Here is a 21,882-nt window from a genome sequence, read left to right on the forward strand (position 1 = left end):
AAGGGTTATAAGGCCATTTCCAAACAATTTAAAGTCAATCATGAGAAAGATTATTCTAAAGTGGAAAACATTCAAGACAGTTGCCAATCTTCCCTGGAGTGGACGTCCCAAATCATGACACGGTGTAATATGTCATGTGTTGTTGTTCATCTGAGGTTGTATTTAAATAATTTTAAGACCTGCTAAGGAACAGATGATTGTTATTATGTCCTGATATGTAAAACCATAGAATTCAAAGAGGGTGTACTTTCTTTTTCACACAACTGTAAGCATTTAAAATATGAATTGTCCGGGAGATTAAAATGGAGCTATCCGCAGGGCAGTCCAGAGGTCACCATGGTTTTACAGTAACAAGTGAGATTTATACACCCCAGTAGTTTTTATATTGGCCATAGACTTTAGTACACACTGTAGACACCGGCATGCACTTCATAAAATAAGATGGGAGAAGTTATTTATGGCCATATGAGATGAACTATTTAAAGAGGCTATCTAAGCAGCACTAAAAAATAAATCTTTGTTTTAATATACGGATCCTTTAATTACCTAAGCTGACAGTCAATTCATTCTCCCATAATCAATCAGCAAAGAACCTGCTTTGTATGGTTCACTAAATGGCTGCTTATCAGTTTCAATCAATCCTTCAGTCAGTGTAACTCAGCATCTGCAATGTATTCTTCTATTGCTAAGGTAACATTATTTATTGTTACAGTTTGCAGCTCAAACTACTTGGAACATTGGCAACAAATTATCACAAACAGGAAATTGTTGCAAACATCTTGCACTGCTAAGGAAGTGTGCTAAAACCTGATATAGAAATCAAAAGATGCTCATTATATTGAAACTCATTAGAAATGGCATTAAGAGTTGAATTTAACATTTATTTATTTTTAATGTAGTAAGTACAGTATTGTCTAATGCTAGAGCACTGATTTATTTAAAATAAAAAAAAAAACCACTCCAATTGGCTCCCATGCTACGGGAGATGGAAAACCCCATAATGTTCACCCAGCTGGAGACGTTACCGGGATCCCCCTCAGAGTATCCCAGGAAGCAGGAGGACACCGAGCTGAAATTACCATGCTCAGCACCGGAAATGCACCGCTTCATAACAACACAACACTCTAGGTGGAACCGCACCTTTAATCGCTCCACAAAGCTTCCTTCTTAAAAGGTGCGGTTATCATTGGTCAGGCATGAGATGGACGGACTAGTGTACACACAACACTGCAAAAGCCAAGTGTCATGTTTCTAAATAACTGCATAATTATGTATCAAAGTTCTCTCCGCATTCTCCTTCTCTTCTATAAAGTCTTCTGTGGTTCAGGCTTTTTTTATGTTGATTCACCTGATGAATGGAGCAATAACTATAGGATATCCAGAGCAGGTGTGAAGTATTTAGCTTCTTTATAGGTTGTGTTTTGTATGTAACTATGAGCTCATAGAAGTGTGTGTGTGTGTGTGTGTGTGTGTGTGTGTGTGTGTGTGTGTGTGTGTACACACCTCACCCAGTTAATACTTCCATAGAGACGAATGCAAAGTAGTGTTCTGTATTTACCAGTAATGTCTGTATACATACAGAAATATCACTGGGACAAATGAACAAGTTGAAGAAGCCATGTCCTCCCTCCGTGACGTGGGGTTTATAAATTATTATGGAATGCAGAGATTCGGAACCACAGCCGTCCCTACATATCTAGTGGGAAGGTACAGTACATTATCAGAGGCCTTATACGTCTTGTATGGATGTTGCTGTTTTACAGTAGCATGTTTTCATTGTGCCAGACTGACCCTGTACCATATTACATTTTAGAGCTATTCTTCAGAACAACTGGAATGAAATGGTAGATCTAATATTAAAACCAAGACATGGAGGTATGGGATACTTTTTTGTTTTCCTTTTGAAAGTTTGTATAATTAAACACATTTGTTGTTGGCCTTTCCTGTAGTAAAGAGGTGAAAAGTAGTTTTTTAGTGAAGAGATCTGGAAACGCCATATATTTGTGGGTTTCGTGGTGTCAAATGTCACAGCGCACACTCTTGTATGTATATTTTAAATGTACGAGTATAAATTCTATGAATCCTCGGTCTTATATGATTTGTTGAGCTAGAGCACTGTAGGAGACCAGTGCAGAAGTACCACCAGGGGAGACATAGATTTGGGGGAAATAAACATTGGCTTTTATTTAGCCCGTATGTTCAAACAACACAGCATTAAAGCAATATACAAAATAAACGAAACATCCTATCCCTTTGTAAGGGCCGACTCACACTTCCCAGTCCCTATCTGCAGGGCTGGGAGGATAGGACCCTAAGTCCAAAGAGGAACCTTTTATCAGAGGCTCTTTCCCTCAGTCTGGGTCTGGGTTGGTGTCCATGGGTTGCACCCTCTGGTGGGTTCCAGGATCTGCTACATCCTGGAATAGAGGGCCTGGTTCCCTGGGATTGCTCTCTGACAGCACTCACCCCGTAGCGCTAGAGAGATCCCCTGCAGATTAAGCAGGAGGCTTTTCTACCTGACTGATGAGCCAGGTGGAGACTGGCTAATTGTCTGAAGATGCAATTAACCAGCTCCCTGCTGGACTCATCAGCCAGATACAGGCTTCCTATATGGAGCCCTATTTAGACAGGGGTTAAGGCCCTGTCACAAGCACAAACACATTTTCTAGCTATTGCTAAAAACAGTTATTTGACATCCCCGGCAGAGACCTGCAGTCCAGGTAATAAAAGGCTAAATGACTTGTAGCTATTCCATTTTGACCGTGCTGTCATGATGTCTGTGAATGGAGTCTTTATACACTTGCAAACATTTTATGCAACAACACCCCTACAATTTATGTATTATTTATCAAAGATTTTACCATGGGGGTCAAAAAATACATGGTTACCTAATTTCCATGTATGTCCTGGGTACAAAATAATATGTTGACAACATAATTTACAGTTAAACATGTTTAAAGTAGGAAACATGCAAAATCTTAAAAGAACTTGGACAGGAGACTCTGGTAAATTATTCCAGGAGTGGGGTGTTCGATAAGAGACGGAAGATAGATTTGTGATTTGTTCTTAAAACACACAATACGAGAGTCGCTTTAATTGATGAGGAATTAACCAGGCAAATATTTGGGAAACACATTTTAAGCCATTTGCATGGCTGTGTTGATGGTTCCAGTAGCAGCGCAGAAATCATTGTTGCCCTCTATCGTTTATAACTGCAGATCGTTAAAACTAATATTTGTTCCCCAGTGCACAGATTCACTATAGTACTGATGCACATTTAGACATCCTGATGTACACGTTAACATACAGACACGGATACCCACAAAGGCATTGTTCTCAACCATAAAGGCTCACACATGCTGACATATGGCCAAAATTGTAAGCCCGTGTGGATGCTGCTCTCCTTTATAATTTAATATTTTAAATATGTTTTCCTATCAAGAGTTTTTTTTTTTTTTTTTCCCCCTCTTCAATTTAATTGTCCTGTAAATTCTTTGGACACTCGTCTGGAAAGAGGTTGGGACTCACAAGTGTAACCTTGGTTGAGAATCTCCGCTTCCCAGAATCCTTTTCTACATGTGCATCAGAGTTTTTAATGGTTAATGTGTGACCATGTATTCTGCAGCTGAAAAGGGATTTCTGGTCCAGTGCAGAGAAGAGTGGGCGAGGACAAAGGACCCAGAAGCTGCCCTCAAGAAACTGCCAGTTAAGCGATGTGTGGAGGGCCAGCTGCTTCGAGGACTTTCAAAGTATGGCCCGAAAAACATAGTCTCTGCATTTGGCATAGTGAGTTTATCAATTATTATTCCTATTGCTTTATATTTTTATTTTTAAATAGAACTGACTGCCTTTCAAATTGGAATAAAGTCTACGTTACAGTATTAATAAGTTACGGTACACTATTGATACAATGCAAATGTCAAGAAAGCAAGAAGAGTGGCCCATTCCTACAGACATTAGCCTTTTGTTAACCATCATTTTTGCACTAATGTGCTGCTTCTTGTTTTGAAGTGGAGACTCTCGCGTACGTGCTTAAGGGGAAACAATAGTTATTGGTGGAAGTGCATTAGGTAGGTGCAGCAAGTACTGTAGCATTAGAAGAAGTGTAACAGTCGGGAACATGCTGAAAGGCCTCATTTAGAAAGGTCAATTTTCAGCTGCGGTTTCTAGGTAGGAAGGGCGATCTCTTTAGTGGTTAGAACAGTGTTACATGTGTAGAGTGGTCATGGGTTTATGACCTTTTTGGTGCTTGGTACAGTAGGTTCATGAGTTATGGATAACTGTCACCATGTACAATTGACAGGAGCTTTGCATATGGGTTAATGGCTAGAAGTCAGCTTATCTTCAAGTCCGCTGTGCTTGTGTAAAATTGTGAAGATAGATGGGAACTTTCCTTTTCTGTTTTTGTTATTTAATCTTCATTTATTCGCCTCTGAATTTGTCTGGAAACATTTTGAAATAAGACCAGGCTGCTTTATTTATGTCATTTACCATTGCGTTTAGTAGCATGAGGTTCCGGGAAAAGTCTTGGCCCAACTTATCCTACCCTTCCTTATTCCCCCGTCTCTGAAATAATTTGTATGGCTAATATATAAATTATTTATGGCTATATTAACTAGCGTTCCAAGCCACAATGTCCCCATCTGCACCGTAAGATATCTCTAACCCTCCATCTCCTTGTATTGTGTTTATCATGAAATAACAATAATTATAGCCTAAAACTTTTTCACCATTGAGAAACCAAACTTTCTTGGGCATTATTGGTCAATGAAACTCCTTTTAGTATTAACGGCTGTTACAGGTCAACATTTAAAGACGTGTCAACATTCAAATAAATACTCCTTTAAACAGATGTAGTCTTCATGTAATTATAATGACCTCTCTGGACCAGGCATTGGCTGGCCACTGACGCCCGGTGAGATAGACACTTGGCTTTGCCTCCGGTTTCATCTCCTTCAGCTGGGGCATTAGGGTTATGTTGGGGGATTATTACTTGAAATAATACAGGATCTTGTGCAGCAATTCTCTTATAGAAGACGTCAATAATTTGCCTACATCAGGGAATTCCGCAACTGTGTTGTCATATGATTTGATAAACCTTAAGGGGGAGTAAGACTGTACGGGCCACAGACCCTTCATCCATGGGACCCATTTTAAAAATGGCATCTCATCGGAGGGAGACACGTGTGGTTTTTTTTTTAATGGTATAGTTCAGGAGTGGCCAACTCCAGTCTTCAAGGGCCACTAGCAGGTCAGGTTTTAAGCACAGATGGCTCGGTCAATGACTGACATTTTTAACAACATTTTTAAAGTGTGTTAACGACCTGACCTGTTGGTGACCCTTGTGGACGGGAGGTGGCCAGCCCAGGTATATTCTTCCATAATGATTTTCCTTTTTTACATTGGGATTTGCCGTACGCATTGGAAGCGTAATATAGAAATACATTCTAACAATGATTCTTTAGCAGTTGACTCCAGTTAGAATCATTACATGAGAGATGCTTCAGGATCGAATATACGAATCGAAAGTAAGCCAGTGGGGAAAAAACTATTTTTGTTGGTAAACGGATTCTGTTCTTTTTAGATACCTAGGAACAACCGCTTGATGTATGTTCACAGTTATCAGAGCTACGTGTGGAATAACATGGTGAGCAAGAGAATCGAGGAATATGGCCTGAAAGTCGTTGTGGGGGACCTGGTCCTCAAAGGAGGTAATTTGTGTATTTGCTAGAGTGCATTTCCAGTGCAGATCACACAGGAGAAGTGTTAGATGTTTTCTTGGTAACATCTGAAGTGTATTGGCCCTCCCCTGCTACCAGTAATGGAAAGAGAAAAGCGGACAAGTGTGGAGCTTATCTGTGCGGTCCCATGAACCTGGCCAAAAACAACCTTTTGTTAACGAAACAATGTACTTGGCTTCCTTACACTAATGTAACCCCTTTTTTGGCTTGTTTTTTGTTTCTCTGGAAATTTAATTACGTAATTAATTTCTTAAGGGCCTCTGAATTCGTTGGTGTTTGTCAACCAAGTGTTGTCTTTACCGTTGGAGCACCCCATCCTTTTGAGAGTCCAGTAAAGCCAAGTGTATAAGTAGGGAAGAGGCTCTGGTTTTACAAGCTCCTGTTGTTGAACGCACATTGGCATCAGCCAAGGGGCCACCAGAGGAAATACACCCTTCCGAACAGGGTCATTCTGTATCTGCCGGAGCTGCCTCAATTAAAGTCCATAAGGACCAAACAGCGGCTTCAACCGATATAGCATAGGAAAACCAAACCCCTTTTAGAAAGAGGGAAACAGAGTTACATCTTCCAAAAACAGGCACGCAAGGGCTGGTTTAGAAATATATCAAAGATACTTTTATTTACAACATTTCATTATTGACGCGAGACAAACTTAATAACAATTAAAAACAGTGTGCTACACATGACACAACCCATAATTCTTAGAATTTCACAATATGATATCTTCTATCTGTAAAATGTCCTTATTTCTCTTTCGAGCGATTAACCCAGCTTAACCGTAATCGGCATTCTGGTCTCCGCACATAAAAAGAAACGTTTATTTTGAAGATAAATACTCTCATACGAAAATAGTACAAAATGGCGGTGACATCAAATAAATTGGGATATCCTCAAATGATTTTCGTATAATATTCTGTTACTGAGTAAAATACTTTTATATTCGATCTTGGTATCATGATGTTAAACATTCTTCTTCATCTCGGTGTTAACCCTCTCACATCCTTCTGGTGTTATACCCTCGGTCATCCCACTAGATACCCTCTGCTAGATATTTAACCAGATAATATCTCTTCGCTCTTCTACCACTAATTCTATTACCAGATAATGTCCTACATCTTGAAACTGATGTCATATCTGGTAAGGAACTGCCCACGCCTCCATACAGAGAATTGACTTAATATGGCATGTCTTCTGGAAAGATCTTAGAGCTATTTATTAATCACACCTGATGCCACAGCCTCTTAAGGCCGAGTCCCCACTAGCGCTGAGCGGGCGGCGCTTGCCGCGGTTACTTACATATATAGATATATGGAAGTCCCCGCTCACGCGGTGCGCGAGCTCACCCACGCTTGGCTCTTATGTAAACAAAAAAAACTAACTTTCCGGCGCACTCAATGCCACCACCGCGAGCGTGCGTAAATGCCAGGACACCCGGCGCTCATGCTTGGAGTGCTCTCCAAGCATGAGCGTGCTCAGCGCCAGCGGGGACTCAGCCTAAAACTGCATCAGCTCTAACCACAGTTGTCTATGGTCATTCAAATGTCACCCACAGGGCCTCTCTTGTTTAGACAACTCGGCACAGCTGCACTCCCTTATAACTCAAAATACTATCCCAGTGTCAATGAAATTATCAGAAGATACCAATTAGCCAAAATAAGAATATCATATTCTAATTGATATAATATGTATGAAAGAAAGAACTGTTGCAAATCAAACCATAACATACTGTATACTTGGCATTTTGTCTTCATACATATTAATTAGAATATAATATCACTGAACTGGATTTCTTACAATATCCAATTGCAGCGTGTATACTCAAATATGGGAAAGCGCATGGATGCACATATGAGCAAAGTGCCCGGGTACTGAGTGGGATTTGAATAGTGTTAAATCAATGATATATACACAGTATAGGCAATAGCATGATATCCCTCAATAAAGATGTAATAGCATATAGCAAAATCAAAGCTCAGAAATCAAAGAGATACAAATAGTAGATAGAAAGTTCATAGTCTCCCTGATAATTTATAATACCCAGCGATTCTGCGATCCTGGTGCGTTCCGACGTTTTAATGGAATCCGAACGCCAGCTGCATGGGTTCTCAATACGGAAAGCTACGAGCCCAACGGCTGTTTTGCAAAATACTTAAGTCAGGTGCATGATTCCCGTTTTTGGAAGATTTAACGCGGTTTGCAGCTTTCTTAGAGGTGTTTGGTTTTTATATATATATATATATATATATATATATATATATATATATATATATATATATATATATATATATATATATATATATATTAAATTTATTATATATTTTAAATTATTATATATTTTTTTTAATCTTCTTTGGAGCACGTACCAGGATATTTGGACTGGCTGTAATATGGTTGTAATTATTTGCTTGAGGTTGCAGCGCGTGTCTATCCTCCTTTTTGGATACAGAATAGGGCCACGCTCCCCAATCAAGACATGGACAAACTAACGTTAGTAGGGATTTAAACATACTTGCATAACCATTGTGGTAAAAAGATATCGGTTACCCAGATGTAACCCCTATACCTCGTCGCTGCTATTATTCCACTTTGGTCCAAGGAAGGATTGATTTGTCCCTTTAATATCTACATTCAAAATGAAATCGATAGAGAACTAGCAAACATCATTTTTTTTATTATTATTATTTTTTTGTTTTTCTTTAGATATCTTTTCCTGAAGCAGGAATTCTAACATATAAACCATAAGCAGCTCTGACCACGGCACACTTTTATTATTGAGCCACGGGCTTGTGTAAACAGATACAGAGCCTCTGATCTATTTATTTATTTATTTATAAAATATTTTACCAGGAAGTAATACATTGAGAGTTACCTCTCGTTTTCAAGTATGTCCTGGGCACAGAGTAAAACAAAATAATACATGGTTACAAGTACAGTTACATAAATGAACAAGGTATACATTATATACAAGACATTGCATGCACAGTTAAAGAAAATATATATTATAAGCGTATGAAACAGTTACAGACCAGATTAAAGTGTGAGACAGCCTTAGATTTGAAAGAACTTAAGCTGGTGGTGGATATGAGAGTCTCTGGTAGGTTGTTCCAGTTTTGGGGTGCACGGAAGGAGAAGGAGGAACGTCCGGATACTTTGTTGATACATATATAGCATATAGCATACTTTAAATAAACAGTGCATTGTGAATCTAAAGTGGTAATGTGCTCCCTACGCCATATTTATATTACACATCGTTATTTTTAAGTGATATTAAAGATTAGGCACCTTTCGGAACTGTAGATACTAAACATATACATTGTTCTTGCAGCCACTGCTGTTCCAGTAGAAGAGTCCGATATTGACAGCTATACCATTAATGACGTAGTGATGCCATTGCCTGGCTTTGATGTCATTTACCCGAAGCATAAGCGTAAGTATTGAAACACCTTCACCTGCACCCGCTTTGCAGCCAATGCCAAGTAAAGCGTTTTCACCACATATCTAGGTCAAATGCAACCACTTAGTGTGACATTTTACTGAGTGACGGGTGAAAAATGAATGTGTTTTTATATTTGCCGCGGGCCCCGGGACATTGCGGTCACATATAGTCACGGTCCTCCTCTTTCAGCTGTTTGACTTGTGATGGATTCAGTACACGGAGTCAGGGGTGCGCAAACTTACCTACATGCGCCCCCCCTGTCTCCTCTCAGGCCCCCCTCCCTGCACGGCCCCGGCGTCATTTGACGCCGCAGGGTCGTGTGACGTCACGTTGCCATGGCAACGTGAGGCCAAATGACCCGCCGCTTCATTCGACGCCGGTTTCCATGGAGACGCATCGCTGGAACTCCAGGTAAGTGAAAAGTTAGAGGCCTCGCGCAATCTCCGGCATTTATTTTAAACGCCTTCGGGGAAGCGCGGGGCCTCTGTAACAGCCGCGCCCCCTCCCCCAGGAAATCTCGCGCCCCCCATTTTGCGCACCCCTGCACTAAGTAATAGATGGACTGTTTACCTACACGATTCCACAAGCCATTTTTGTTACTAAAAATAAAGAAAGCATTTGGTTTCAGTGAAAGGACTGACGTTGAGCGCCCCCTGCTGCAGCGCTAGACTCGTGACTATAATTCTGTACATTACATGGTTTGATTATATAGTAAGGCTCATTTGTATAAGACTTATCTCCTACATTGCACTAAACAACCTTCTGTGGGATTTCTTTCTTTTTGAATTCCTGTCCTTTTTTTAATTGTATTTTTATAAACATACAGTAACTAGTGCACATAACCGAAGTTAAACTGGCTTGGCTTTTTAACCATTAAGAGTACAGTCCACGGCTGACACAGATTTTGTCCCCCCCCCCCCCCCTGGTATAATGGGTAATTTCATGGGTTCCTTGTTGAAAACCGTTTGTCTGAAATAATTTCCCTTGCCTCCTGTATTTATTTGCAGTATTTATAAAAGTTTTACCAGGAAGCAATACACTGATCGTTTACACCTCTCGTTTTCACGTATGTCCTTGGCACCGATACATGGTTACAAATACATTAGTATGTATAAACACATTGCATGAACAGTTTTTAACATTTTATCTTTTAGGCGTATGACACAGTTACAGACCAGATTAAAATGTGAGACCGCTTTAGTTTTGAAAGAATTTAGACTGGTGGTGTCTTTGACTGGTCTAGACTAGGAATACAATGTCCATTTTTCGTTTTGAGGCTGGTAAAAAAAAACTGAAATGTAGCACGCTACCAACATAGACGTCCGGTGCATTTAATAAATGGTGGGTGGAGGGGAAACCTTCTCCAGAATGGGGAATGCAGCATATTTGCCCTAATTCATTATGCAGTGCAACTGCTTCCCATTTCTAGAGAACAGTTTAGCTCCATTTTAAAGATTGGGCTAAAGTCCTCTCCTGCGCAGGAAAGTAGATCCGCTGCATTTTGAATAGCTCTTGACATTTAGGGGGTGTTCTGTATACTCCGATTGGCCTCTTGGGAGTATATAAAACGAAGTCCTTAATCTGTAACGCCCTGATTTTGAGGGAGGCGTTTGATGTTGTAATTGGCGTTTTTTTGCTCTTTGTTCTTTCAGTTGGCGCAGTTTATGGGGAAATGCTCGCTGCTGACAATCTCGATATCAAGAACATGAGGCATAAAGTAAAGGATTATTCTTTAGCAGGGGCCTACAGAAAGATCGTGATCCGACCTCAAGACGTGACCTGGTGTGTATTGTATTAAGTGTCTCATCTTGTTCATAATGCCACAAACGTATTGGTCTGGGACAGTGGAGCTTAGGTTCAGTCCTTGAGGGCTACCTTCATCACAGCAGGTTTTAGGCTCCATTTATGACTAACACAACTTGCTTCGGTTTGCATAGTCCTGAAAAGCCCTTGAGGAAGGAACTTGAGCCTGGGGTGAGATTCTTTAGTGTGGTATCTTCATTGTTGGATGCTGTCTTTAGAGGGACCAGATTGGTGCCTCTTCGCAACTAGAGCACAGGGACTTTCCCAGTATTAGGAATTGGTCATTAAAGTGGCACTATATGTGGAATTGCGTTTTATTTTTTCAATTTCGGGTTTGAAACAAGGAGTCGCTGTACTGTTCATTTCAGCCCTGGAGACCCCCTGTTGGGAGATTGAGAGAGAGATTGAGAGATTTTTTTTGCCGGTATCTGCAGCCTGGGAACCGTATTCCTAACATAATGGCGGTATTTAAAAATCCTGCGTTACGTGGGCCAATAGGAAGTTGTGATGTCATCCCTTACGGCTTCCTATTAGCCAGCATGACCGGGACATTTAAACTGCATGGGGATACCAGCACCCCCTACTGAGGTATAGATCTGTGGAAGCAGGGGGCCCCAGTGCTGAAATTAACACAATTCAGATCTGAAAACTCCCTGCTTCATACCTGTAATTAAAAAAATAATTAAACCTGCAGCGCGGCATGTAGTGCCGCTTTAAGGCGTGTGCCGTATCTTGCCCGTTTCATTGAATGAGCTTTCTGCTTTCCCACAAAAAAACATGTTTGCAGAGACTTGACCTTTAACTCCTAAGAAATCCCCAGTCCAATGCATCTGTACCCAGAATCCTCCTCCTTTGTTTCTTTTAAGCTTTCGTTCTGTTTAATTTCTGTGCAGGGAAGTTGTTGCATATGAAGACACTAAAATCCCTTTAGTTGAAACCGATCTGGACAAGTTGGAGGGGAAACAACTACCTGTGTTTATCAAAGGTAAGGATGCATTTTCAATGTATTTTCTGCTACAAAAAATAATATTGAGATGATCATTATCACTTAATTTAACTTTGCTACTTCTAAGGAAGTGAAACAGCTCAGCCTTCCTTATGGTTTTTATCATTTGTTGAACAATTCTAGATGTGCTTAAATAGATGGTCAAATTTTCGCCTGAATGCTGAATTCCAAACATCACAGAAACCACCAGTGAGAAATGAGCAACCGGTGCCGCTTTTGCCAAGCACTCATTTAGAACAGATGAGGCTTCTCTCCCAGTGAAGAACTCTATGTAATGTGGGGTGTGGAGGGGAGCTGCTTGCAATTAACATAGCACAGATATTATTCTATAATACATCCGTGTAATATTTTTTTCCAGCACAGTGTAAGCAGAATTGTACATAGAATTTTGCAGGTTCAAGGAGTCAAATGAAATAGTAATGAATAAATGTGAAGCTGTTACATAGTTACATAGTAGATGAGGTTGAAAAAAGACGTACGTCCAAGTTCAACCTATGCTAAATTTAGACAACAGATACGTTATCCTATATCTATACTTACTTATTCATCCAGAGGAAGGCAAACAAAAAACCCCAGTGTCATATCATCCAATTATATCCCATAAGGGGAAAAATAATATCCTTCCTGACTCCAAGAATTGGCATTAATCCCTGGATCAACATCCTTCCCATGTATACTTATTTGGTATATCCCTGTATACCTTTCCTTTCTAAAAAGATGTCCAACCTCTTTTTTTTTTTTTTAACAAATTTATTGTATCTGCCATCACAGTCTCCATGGGTAATGAATTCCACTTTTTAACTGCCCTTACTGTAAAGAACCCTTTCCTTTGTTGCTGGTGAAATCTCCTTTCCTCCAACCTTAAGGGATGGCCCGAGTCCTTCGTACTGCCCTTGGGATGAATAGTTCTTTTGAAAGCTCCTTGTATTGTCCCCGAATATATTTGTATATAGTTATCATATCCCCTTTTAGATGCCTCTTTTCTAATGTCAATAAATGTAATTTAGCTAGTCTCTCCTTATAAGTAAGACTGTTTTAATTGTTTTGCTAAAATATATACTGGAGATGTTTGCAACAGAGTAACTTGACATTCCGGGTGAGTTTCACCGGCTCATCTCTGCCGGGCCCTATGCGTTTCATTTATAGATGTGTCGGCATGGAGTGGTCATGGAATAAGTCTAATTTATTTATTTATAAAATATTTTACCAGGAAGTAATACATTGAGAGTTGCCTCTCGTTTTCAAGTATGTCCTGGGCACAGAGTTAAGACAAATAATGCATGGTTACAAGTACAGTTACATAAATGAACAGGGTATCTTATACTATATTAGTGAAAGCACTGTATGTTTGCCTGCCTGCCTGGATGTCCGGTGTCCCTAGGGGAAATCTCATTGGTCCCTTGGCCCGCCCGCCCCCGCACACCTCTCATTGGCCTGAGGCGGAGTGACGGGCCAAAGGACACACAGGGACACACACACACAGGGAACACAGGGACACACACACACACAGGGAACACAGGGACACACACACACAGGGGGACACACACACACACACACAGGGGGACACACACAGGGACACACACACACAGTGACACACACACACAGTGACACACACACACACACACACACACTGTTACATACATTAGCGGGGCTCACAGTGTTAGCAGCACCCGCGCGCACCTCCTCCTCTCCCCGTGTCTCCCGCGCTTTCACCCCGACCCCCCCCTCCCCCGGCGCCGCTACAGTCAGCGGGACACACACACTATTATTACCCCTTCAGCGCCCCCCCCCCCCCCCCCCAGTGTCAGCGGCCGTGCGAGACCCCCCCTCTATATCTCCCACCTCTCCCCCCCCCACATATACATGCCCCTCCCCGACGCTACAACTCACCCCTCCCCGGCGGGGGAACAGCCAGTGGCCAGGCAGGCTGCCTCGCGGCGCCGAGTGCCCAAGATGGCGGCGCCCAGGACACAGCGGGGGAGCGGCCACAACACGCTGCCTCCCGCCTCAGATCCACGTGGGACCTGCCGGATGGGTGAGTGAGCGGCCTTCACCTCCCCTCCACCCTCCCTTCACCTCCCCTCCACCCCCCCTCCCCTCCAGTGTCAGTGTCTCCCCGATACCCCCCCCGACCCCCCGGCGCCGCTACAGTCAGCGGGGGAGCGAGCGAGCGAGCGCCCGGGACACAGCGGGATAGCGGCCACAACACGCTGCCTCCCGCCTCAGATCCACGTGGGACCTGCCGGACGGGTGAGTGAGCGGCCTTCACCTCCCCTCACCCACCCCTCACCCCCCATCACCTCCCCTCACCCCCTTTCACCTCCCCTCACTCCACTTCTCCCTTCCACCCCCCTTCACCTCCCCATTTACCTCCCCCCCCTCCACCCCCCCTTCACCTCCCCTCCACCCCCCCCTTCACCTCCCCTCCACCCCCCCCCTTCACCTCCCCTCCACCCCCCCCTTCACCTCCCCTCCACCCCCCCCTTCACCTCCCCTCCACCCCCCCTTCACCTCCCTTCCACCCCCCCTTTCACCTCCCTTCCACCCCCCCCCTTCACCTCCCTTACACTCCCCCCCCTTCACCTCCCCTCCACCCCCCCACCTTCACCTCCCCTCCACCCCCCCTTCACCTCCCCTCCACCCCCCCTTCCCACCGCCTCCCCCCCTTCCCACCGCCTCCCCCCCTTCCCACCGCCTCCCCCCCTTCCCACCGCCTCCCCCCCTTCCCACCGCCTCCCCCCCTTCCCACCGCCTCCCCCCCCTTCCCACCGCCTTCCCACCGCCTCCCCCTTCCCCCCCTTCCCACCGCCTCCCCCTTCCCCCCCTTCCCACCGCCTCCCCCTTCCCCCCCTTCCCACCGCCTCCCCCTTCCCCCCCTTCCCACCGCCTCCCAGCCCCCCTTCCCACCGCCTCCCCCCACCCCTTCCCACCGCCTCCCCCTCCCTTCCCACCGCCTCCCACCCCCCCCTTCCCACCGCCTCCCACCCCCCCTTCCCACCGCCTCCCACCCCCCCTTCCCACCGCCTCCCACCCCCCCTTCCCACCGCCTCCCACCCCCCCTTCCCACCGCCTCCCACCCCCCCTTCCCACCGCCTCCCCCCCCCCTTCCCACCGCCTCCCCACCGCCTCCCCCCCCCTTCCCACCGCCCCCCTCCCCCCCTCCCTTCCCACCGCCCCCCTCCCCCCCTCCCTTCCCACCGCCCCCCTCCCCCCCTTCCCACCGCCCCCCTTCCCACCGCCCCCCTTCCCACCGCCCCCCTTCCCACCGCCTCCCTTCCCACCCCCCTTCCCACCGCCTCCCACCCCCCTTCCCACCGCCTCCCACCCCCCGCCATCCCACCGCCTCCCACCCCCCGCCTTCCCACCTCCTGCCATCCCACCGCCTCCCACCCCCCGCCTTCCCTCCGCCTCCCCCTTCCCACCTCCTCCCCCTTCCCACCACCTCACCCCTCCCCCCCCTTCCCACCACCTCCCCCCCCTTTCCACCACCTCCCCCCCTTCCCACCACATCCCCCCTTCTCTCCCTTTCCACCACCTTCCCCCTCCTCCCCACCACCTCCCCCCTTCCCACCACCTCCCCCCTTCCCACCACCTCCCCCCTTCCCACCACCTCCCCCCTTCTCCCCCTTCCCACCACCTCCCCCCTTCCCACCACCTCCCCCCTTCTCCCCCTTCCCACCACCTCCCCCCTTCTCCCCCTTTCCACCACCTCCCCCCTTCTCCCCCTTTCCACCACCTCCCCCCTCCTCCCCCTTCCCACCACTTCTCCCCTTCCCCCCCCGCTCCCCTTCCCCCCCCGCTCCCCTTCCCCCCCTCCGCTCCCCTTCACCCCCCCCTCCGCTCCCCTTTCCACCCCCCCTCCGCTCCTCTTCCCCCCCCCCCTCCACCTCTTTTTCCCCTTTCCCCTCCCACCCCCTCCCACACTTCCACCCCCTCCTCTAACCCTTCCCCCCCTCCTCTAACCCTTCCCCCCCTCCTCTAACCCTTCCCCCCCTCCTCTAACCCTTCCCCCCCTCCTCTAACCCTTCCCCCCCTCCTCTAACCCTTCCCCCCCTCCTCTAACCCTTCCCCCCTCTCCTCTAACCCTTCCCCCCTCTCCTCTAACCCTTCCCCCCTCTCCTCTAACCCTTCCCCCCCCTCCTCTAACCCTTCCCCCCCTCCTCTAACCCTTCCCCCCCCTCCTCTAACCCTTCCCCCCCCTCCTCTAACCCTTCCCCCCCCTCCTCTAACCCTTGCCCCCCTCCTCCACCCCTTGCCCCCCTCCTCCACCCCTTGCCCCCCTCCTCCACCCCTTGCCCCCCTCCTCCACCCCTTGCCCCCCTCCTCCACCCCTTGCCCCCCTCCTCCACCCCTTGCCCCCCTCCTCCACCCCTTGCCCCCCTCCTCCACCCCCTCCTCCCCTTCCCGCCGCCCTTCGCCTTCATGCCCGCCTTACCGCCTCCCCACCCCCGCCTCTGCCTTTCACCCGCCCTTACTCCGGCCGCCTCTGCCTTTCACCCACCGCCTCACAGCCGCTGCACGCACTCAACAGACACCCGCCACACTCGACACATACCTGCCGCCACACACACCTGCTGGCTCCCGCCCCTACGCACCGACATCACTGACCCACCGCCTCACACCCTAGCAGGACCCCCACTCACAGACAGCACTCACAACCCACGCGCCAGACGCCGCCTCACACCCTTGCAGGACCCCCACTCACAGACAGCACTCACAACCCACGCACCACCCGCCGCCTCACACCCTAGCAGGACCCCCACTCGCACACAGCACTCACAACCCACGCGTCACCCGCCGCCTCACACCCTAGCAGGACACACGACTCAGATTTTTACATCACTTATGCCACCAAAATATACATTGTACTGTGGTGTGGTTACAATAAACCATTTTTATACAACATCGTATTACATTTTCTTCCATCTTTCTTTTCAATATTATTATCCAACCTTTACAACAAACAGTCACCTATTGTTCCACGATTTATAAATAATACTACCTATTACGCATTTACATCCCGGGCAACGCCGGGTCTCTCAGCTAGTACATTATATACAAGACATTGCATGCACAGTTAAAGAAAATATATATTATGGGCGTATGAAACAGTTACAGACCAGATTAAAATGTGAGACAGCCTTAGATTAGAAAGAACTTAAACTGGTGGTGGATGTGAGAGTCTCTGGTAGATTGTTCCAGTTTTGGGGTGCACGGTAAGAGGAGGAACGGCCGGATACTTTGTTGAGCCTTGGGACCATGAACTGTCTTTTGGAGTCTGATCTCAGGTGATAGGTGCTGCATGTGGTAGGGGTGAGGAGCTTGTTCAGATAGATGGGTAGCTTGCCCATAAAGAATTTAAAGGCAAGACAGGAAAGGTGAACTTTGCGCCTAGACTCGAGTGATGACTGTGGGCGGACGCTCAGAGGTATGCAAGGGAGACTCGTTATTGTGAAATTAAATAAGGCTTTTTATTGCGCCTATTTCCTTAACATCAGGAAACCATCCAAACAAGGGGTAAACAAAGCTTCTATTCACTTGGGAGTATTTCTAGTGAAATACTATGCAGTTCACAACTCCCTTAGATAAGCATGTCTCCCAGCCCCAAAACATATAGCATGAAATAAGCAGATATAAGAAGTCTCATAAATGAAAGTCTTATCTGTTCCTTGTGGTTTGGAGGGAAAATCTTCTCTGTCCCTGGTTCAGCTCCCTTTTCCTCAGGGTGTGTCAGCATTCAGGTTTAGAAGTTTTCCCTGTGTCTGGAAAGCAGCTCTGCAGTGTCTTCTGGCAGGGCTCAAGACAAGTTGTGAGAGTCAGACAATCTCTGCTCTGTCTCCAAGTTCAGCTCAGGTATGAGCTAAGGAGTCTCACTTCCTGTCTCAAAAGACAGGCTTTTGTAAGCAATCTAATCAGGCAAGTGGTGTTTGTTAATTGACTAGCAGCAGTTAATCACCACACTGCTGGATTAGAGACACATTACTTGAACAGGGATAACTCCCCTGTTACAATGACCAATCTAGTTCTTTGAGCATTTCGCAGTGATGTGTGTTGTTGTTGCATTGGAGAACAAAACGACAAATTGAATTGTAGAGGGTGTCAAGTTTGCTAAGGTGGGTTTGAGGTGCAGAGCCATATACTATGTCTCCATAGTCAATAATTAGCATTAGCATCTGCTGTGCAATACACTTTCTGGCCAGGAGACTTAGGGAGGATTTGTTCGTGTAAAGTACCCCTAGTTTGGCATAGGTCATGGTTGTCAGGGTATCAATGTGCATCCCGAATGTTAAGTGGGAGTCAAACCATAAGCCCAGGTATTTAAAACTAGTGACCGGGGTTAGGGTGGTGTTAGTGTTGGTTCTAATCTGGAGCTCAGTCGCTGGAAGCTTTAAAAATGTAGTATTGGTCCCAAATACCATTGTTACAGTCTTGTCAGTGTTTAAAAACCAGTTTGTTTTGGGAAATCCAGTTTTCGAGTCTCAAAAAGTCAGATTGAAGTATGTGTTGAAGGTCAGAGAGGCTATGGCTGTGTGCATACAGGATTGTGTCATCTGCATACATGTGTATTGAGGCTTCCTTACAAGCTGTGGGAAGATCATTAATGAACACCGACCGAGAAGAGTAGGGGCCCCAGAACAGAGCCTTGCGGGACACCACAGGTGATATCCAGGGGGTTGGAGTTAGAGCCTGAGATGGACATATGTTGGGATCTACCTGATAGGTAGGACTGACACCAGTTTAAAGCTTGCTTCCCTATTCCAGAGCTCTGGAGTTTGTTTTGCAGGATAGCATGATCAACAGTATCAAAAGCCTTTGCAAAATTTAGGAATACTGCACCAGGGGGTTGTGCCCGTTCCATTCCACACTGGATTTCATTGCAAACTTTTAGCAGGGTAGTTACGGTGGAGTGTTTGGGACGAAAGCCAGATTGGAATTGGCTAGGGAAATTTGTCTTGGTATAGTAATCGCTTAATTGGTAGTGGACACATTTTACCATGACTTTGGATAGAATTGAGAGAAGTGAGATTGGCCTGTAGTTTGAGACAGTGTTTTTGTCCCCACTTTTGAAGATTGGGACAACTCTGGCAGTTTTCCAGGTCTTAGGGATATGGCCTGCAGACAGGATAGAGTTGACTATGGAAGCAATTGGTTTGGCAATGGCTGGGGCACCAAGTCGTAGGAACCTAGATTGTACTGTAGTAAGTCGGGTCTGCATTGGCTGCTTAGTTTTAATTTGAGGCGCGCTTGTGTAATCTCCTCTTCAGATACTGGGCCAAATTGAAAATTGTGGGCAGTGTTGGGAGGGGGTGGGGCTATGTGGAATTAGCCCCTTATCCTCACTTGCATAAAACTTCGTAGGAAGTACAGAGCTGTTTTCCTTGCAGTATTTAACCCGTCTCATCAGGAAAGGTCTCTTATCCTGCTCTCCTCTGATGAGGCTCTTTGAAGTTCTGTAATGTCTATAATGTCCCAATGTGTGAGGGGTTTAGCAGATGCTAATCTCGTTTTTGATGTCTCTTTACTTGACAGAGGGAAAGTTCAGAGCACTGAAGATGGAATTCTCCTTACCCCCCTCTACATACGCTACAATGGCCATCAGAGAAGTGCTGAAACTAGACACCAGTATCAGGAACCAGACCCAGCTGAACACAGTGTGGCTGCGCTGACTTTGTTCTGTAACTTCTGCCATTGGTTTTTAACAGTTGCATTTTGTGAATCTAACCAATTCTTTTATCGTGTAACCAAAATCTCATGTTTTTGGCTTGGAAATAAACCCCCCCAATAGATTGTATAAGATGTGTATATTTTTTATTTTAAGTACTTTAACTTTTTACATGTCTGCTCTTTGCAGAAAGCTGTTTGTAAATAACCATCTCTCAAATCTTCCTGCTTATATCCGGAGCTGCCACATGTTTGCGGGGTCGCTGGTGTCATGAGTGGAGCGAGTCCTCTTCCATTCCGATTTAGCAATTTGCGCTCTATGGAAAACAGCAAAAAGCTCAATGTGCAACTACTCTGTCAATGGGGCCTTGGCGTGCTAGATACGTCATGGGACACGTAAAGGGTTAAAGTGGTCTAACTGTTTTGTAAAAGGGACATTCCTGTATTGCAAATGGGGTCAGCTTAATCTATGTTAAAGAACAGAGTAAAAATGTGTATACGACACACAGAAAAAGATCATCATAAACTCTTGTCAAAAGCATTGCAAGCGACCGTGAAGGGGTTAAGAATGGACGTCAATACAGCACAGAGGGTTGTAGGTAGCAGAATGTTTTCTGATGGGGTTGATCACTCGTTTGGAACATGAGCAGTCTCATCTGTAGTGACACCGCTCCTCTATACAAGCTCCTGTACTTGGTGGAGAAGATATTTCATAGTGGGCAATGGCAGAGCGATGAGTTGCTGGGCCCCGTCTGGCAGCAAAGGGGTTAAAACGTGGAGATGGCTATTGACAAAAGTTCAACCCAACAGGAGAGTGCCAAGTTCCCATGAATGTGGGTTAGAGGGAACCGTTGACTGCAACACATCGCTATGGTGTTGGGTTGCAGGACATCCCAGTCACTGATGGAGTTAACATGAATTACTTATCAAGACCGAGACATTCAATAAAGTGAGGTTTTAGTTCATACTTTTTTTTTTTCTGTGTACTTTTTACAGTGATTGTGTGAACCTGTTTTTGTTACATTTTTACTATTTTATTTTTACATTTCTCGAGCAGGTATAACCATGAAACCTACTGTACTTACGGCCGACACGGCATTTGCAAAGCCATTCGAGAATAAGTTTTGATTCAGCTACATCTTTCTGTTCAACTGTTGAAGCCATTTTTTTGTTAATAAATTGTGGGAATATGAAAAACATTGTGGTTTATTGTTGTTGCTTTAAACAAAATAATTGCCAAAATAATTTAAAGGGCGGCAAGAAGGCTTAACACCCACAGGTCTCCTCCGATTTTCACTGGGAACTTGGTCTGTTGTATTGGGCTACGTCCATAGAGCCTCACCCCGCGCTGACGCTGAGGCTCGCCTGCCCGGTCAGGAGCAATCCCATGGACTTGCAGGCGAGCCAGCGTGCGCGATGCGGGGGGGAGGCGGGGCAGTGCCGTCGCTGGGCCAGTAGCCCGCGACGCACCAATGAGGTTGACTCTGCTTTGCTGTGATTGGATGTTTTCAGCCGAAAGAGCGCTGAGAAACAGGCTCTGCTGTCGGCTGAAAATTCCAACACCTGCGGACGCTCGCGTGAGCCCCCTCTAAAGACATCCTCATTGAGGATGCAGGGTCTCAGCGCGGAGCGTCCGTACAGCTCAGCGCAGCTTCCCCTGCTATGGACGTAGCCTTACTGTGACTTGGGAACTCCATGGGTGGAATAAGGTCCTAGAACTGAAGAATGAATTGGTCTGCATTCAAAGATGCATACTGTGCTTTCCGGCTCCCCAGTGTCGCAGCTGGTAAAGTAGCCTCCCACAAAAAAAATGTTATGCCGCTATGTGGAGAGAACAATCACAGCAACAATGTCAGGCTTTAAAGCCCATTTATTGTCTGGGAATGAGTTGCAGGCTTGGAATTTCTGTAACTCAGATCTTGCATTTACGAGGTTTTCATCTGCGTTCTCCCAAACAGCACATTAAAGCAGCAAAAAAATGCTAACTCCTATAGAGTTTTTTTTTTTTTTTTAAATAAACCAGTTCTGTAGTATTAGATAATGGTGTCAGCTTTTTTTTTTTTTTTAACTCCTAATGCAATTTTTAAGGATTTTTTTTTTCAATGTACTGATCCTCCATTTATAAAGTTACCCACTAACTCTTTTGAAACCGACTCTGACACTTCTTTTTGAGCTCTGCCCTTTGGCAACAAAGTATCCCAAACAAATCTGTTGCCATGTTCTAAACAAAAGAC

The 21,882-nt window shown here is 45.6% G+C and overlaps 1 protein-coding gene across 2 annotated transcripts in view; it reads left to right on the forward strand.

The window, feature by feature from the left end:
* Positions 1–20,845, forward strand: part of PUS7 (pseudouridine synthase 7) — a 39,339-nt gene extending 18,494 nt beyond the window's left edge. For both annotated transcript variants that reach the window (XM_075599676.1, XM_075599677.1), the window contains 8 exons: positions 1,582–1,707; positions 1,814–1,875; positions 3,626–3,786; positions 5,585–5,711; positions 9,067–9,168; positions 10,830–10,959; positions 11,874–11,965; positions 19,517–20,845. In XM_075599676.1, coding sequence (XP_075455791.1) covers positions 1,582–1,707; positions 1,814–1,875; positions 3,626–3,786; positions 5,585–5,711; positions 9,067–9,168; positions 10,830–10,959; positions 11,874–11,965; positions 19,517–19,653 — 937 coding nt within the window. In that variant the 3' untranslated portion in view covers positions 19,654–20,845. The remainder of the gene's footprint in view (positions 1–1,581; positions 1,708–1,813; positions 1,876–3,625; positions 3,787–5,584; positions 5,712–9,066; positions 9,169–10,829; positions 10,960–11,873; positions 11,966–19,516) is intronic.
* Positions 20,846–21,882: the final 1,037 nt, after the last annotated feature.

This window comes from Ascaphus truei, chromosome 5 (genome assembly GCF_040206685.1).
Source record: "Ascaphus truei isolate aAscTru1 chromosome 5, aAscTru1.hap1, whole genome shotgun sequence".
NCBI lineage: Eukaryota > Metazoa > Chordata > Amphibia > Anura > Ascaphidae > Ascaphus > Ascaphus truei.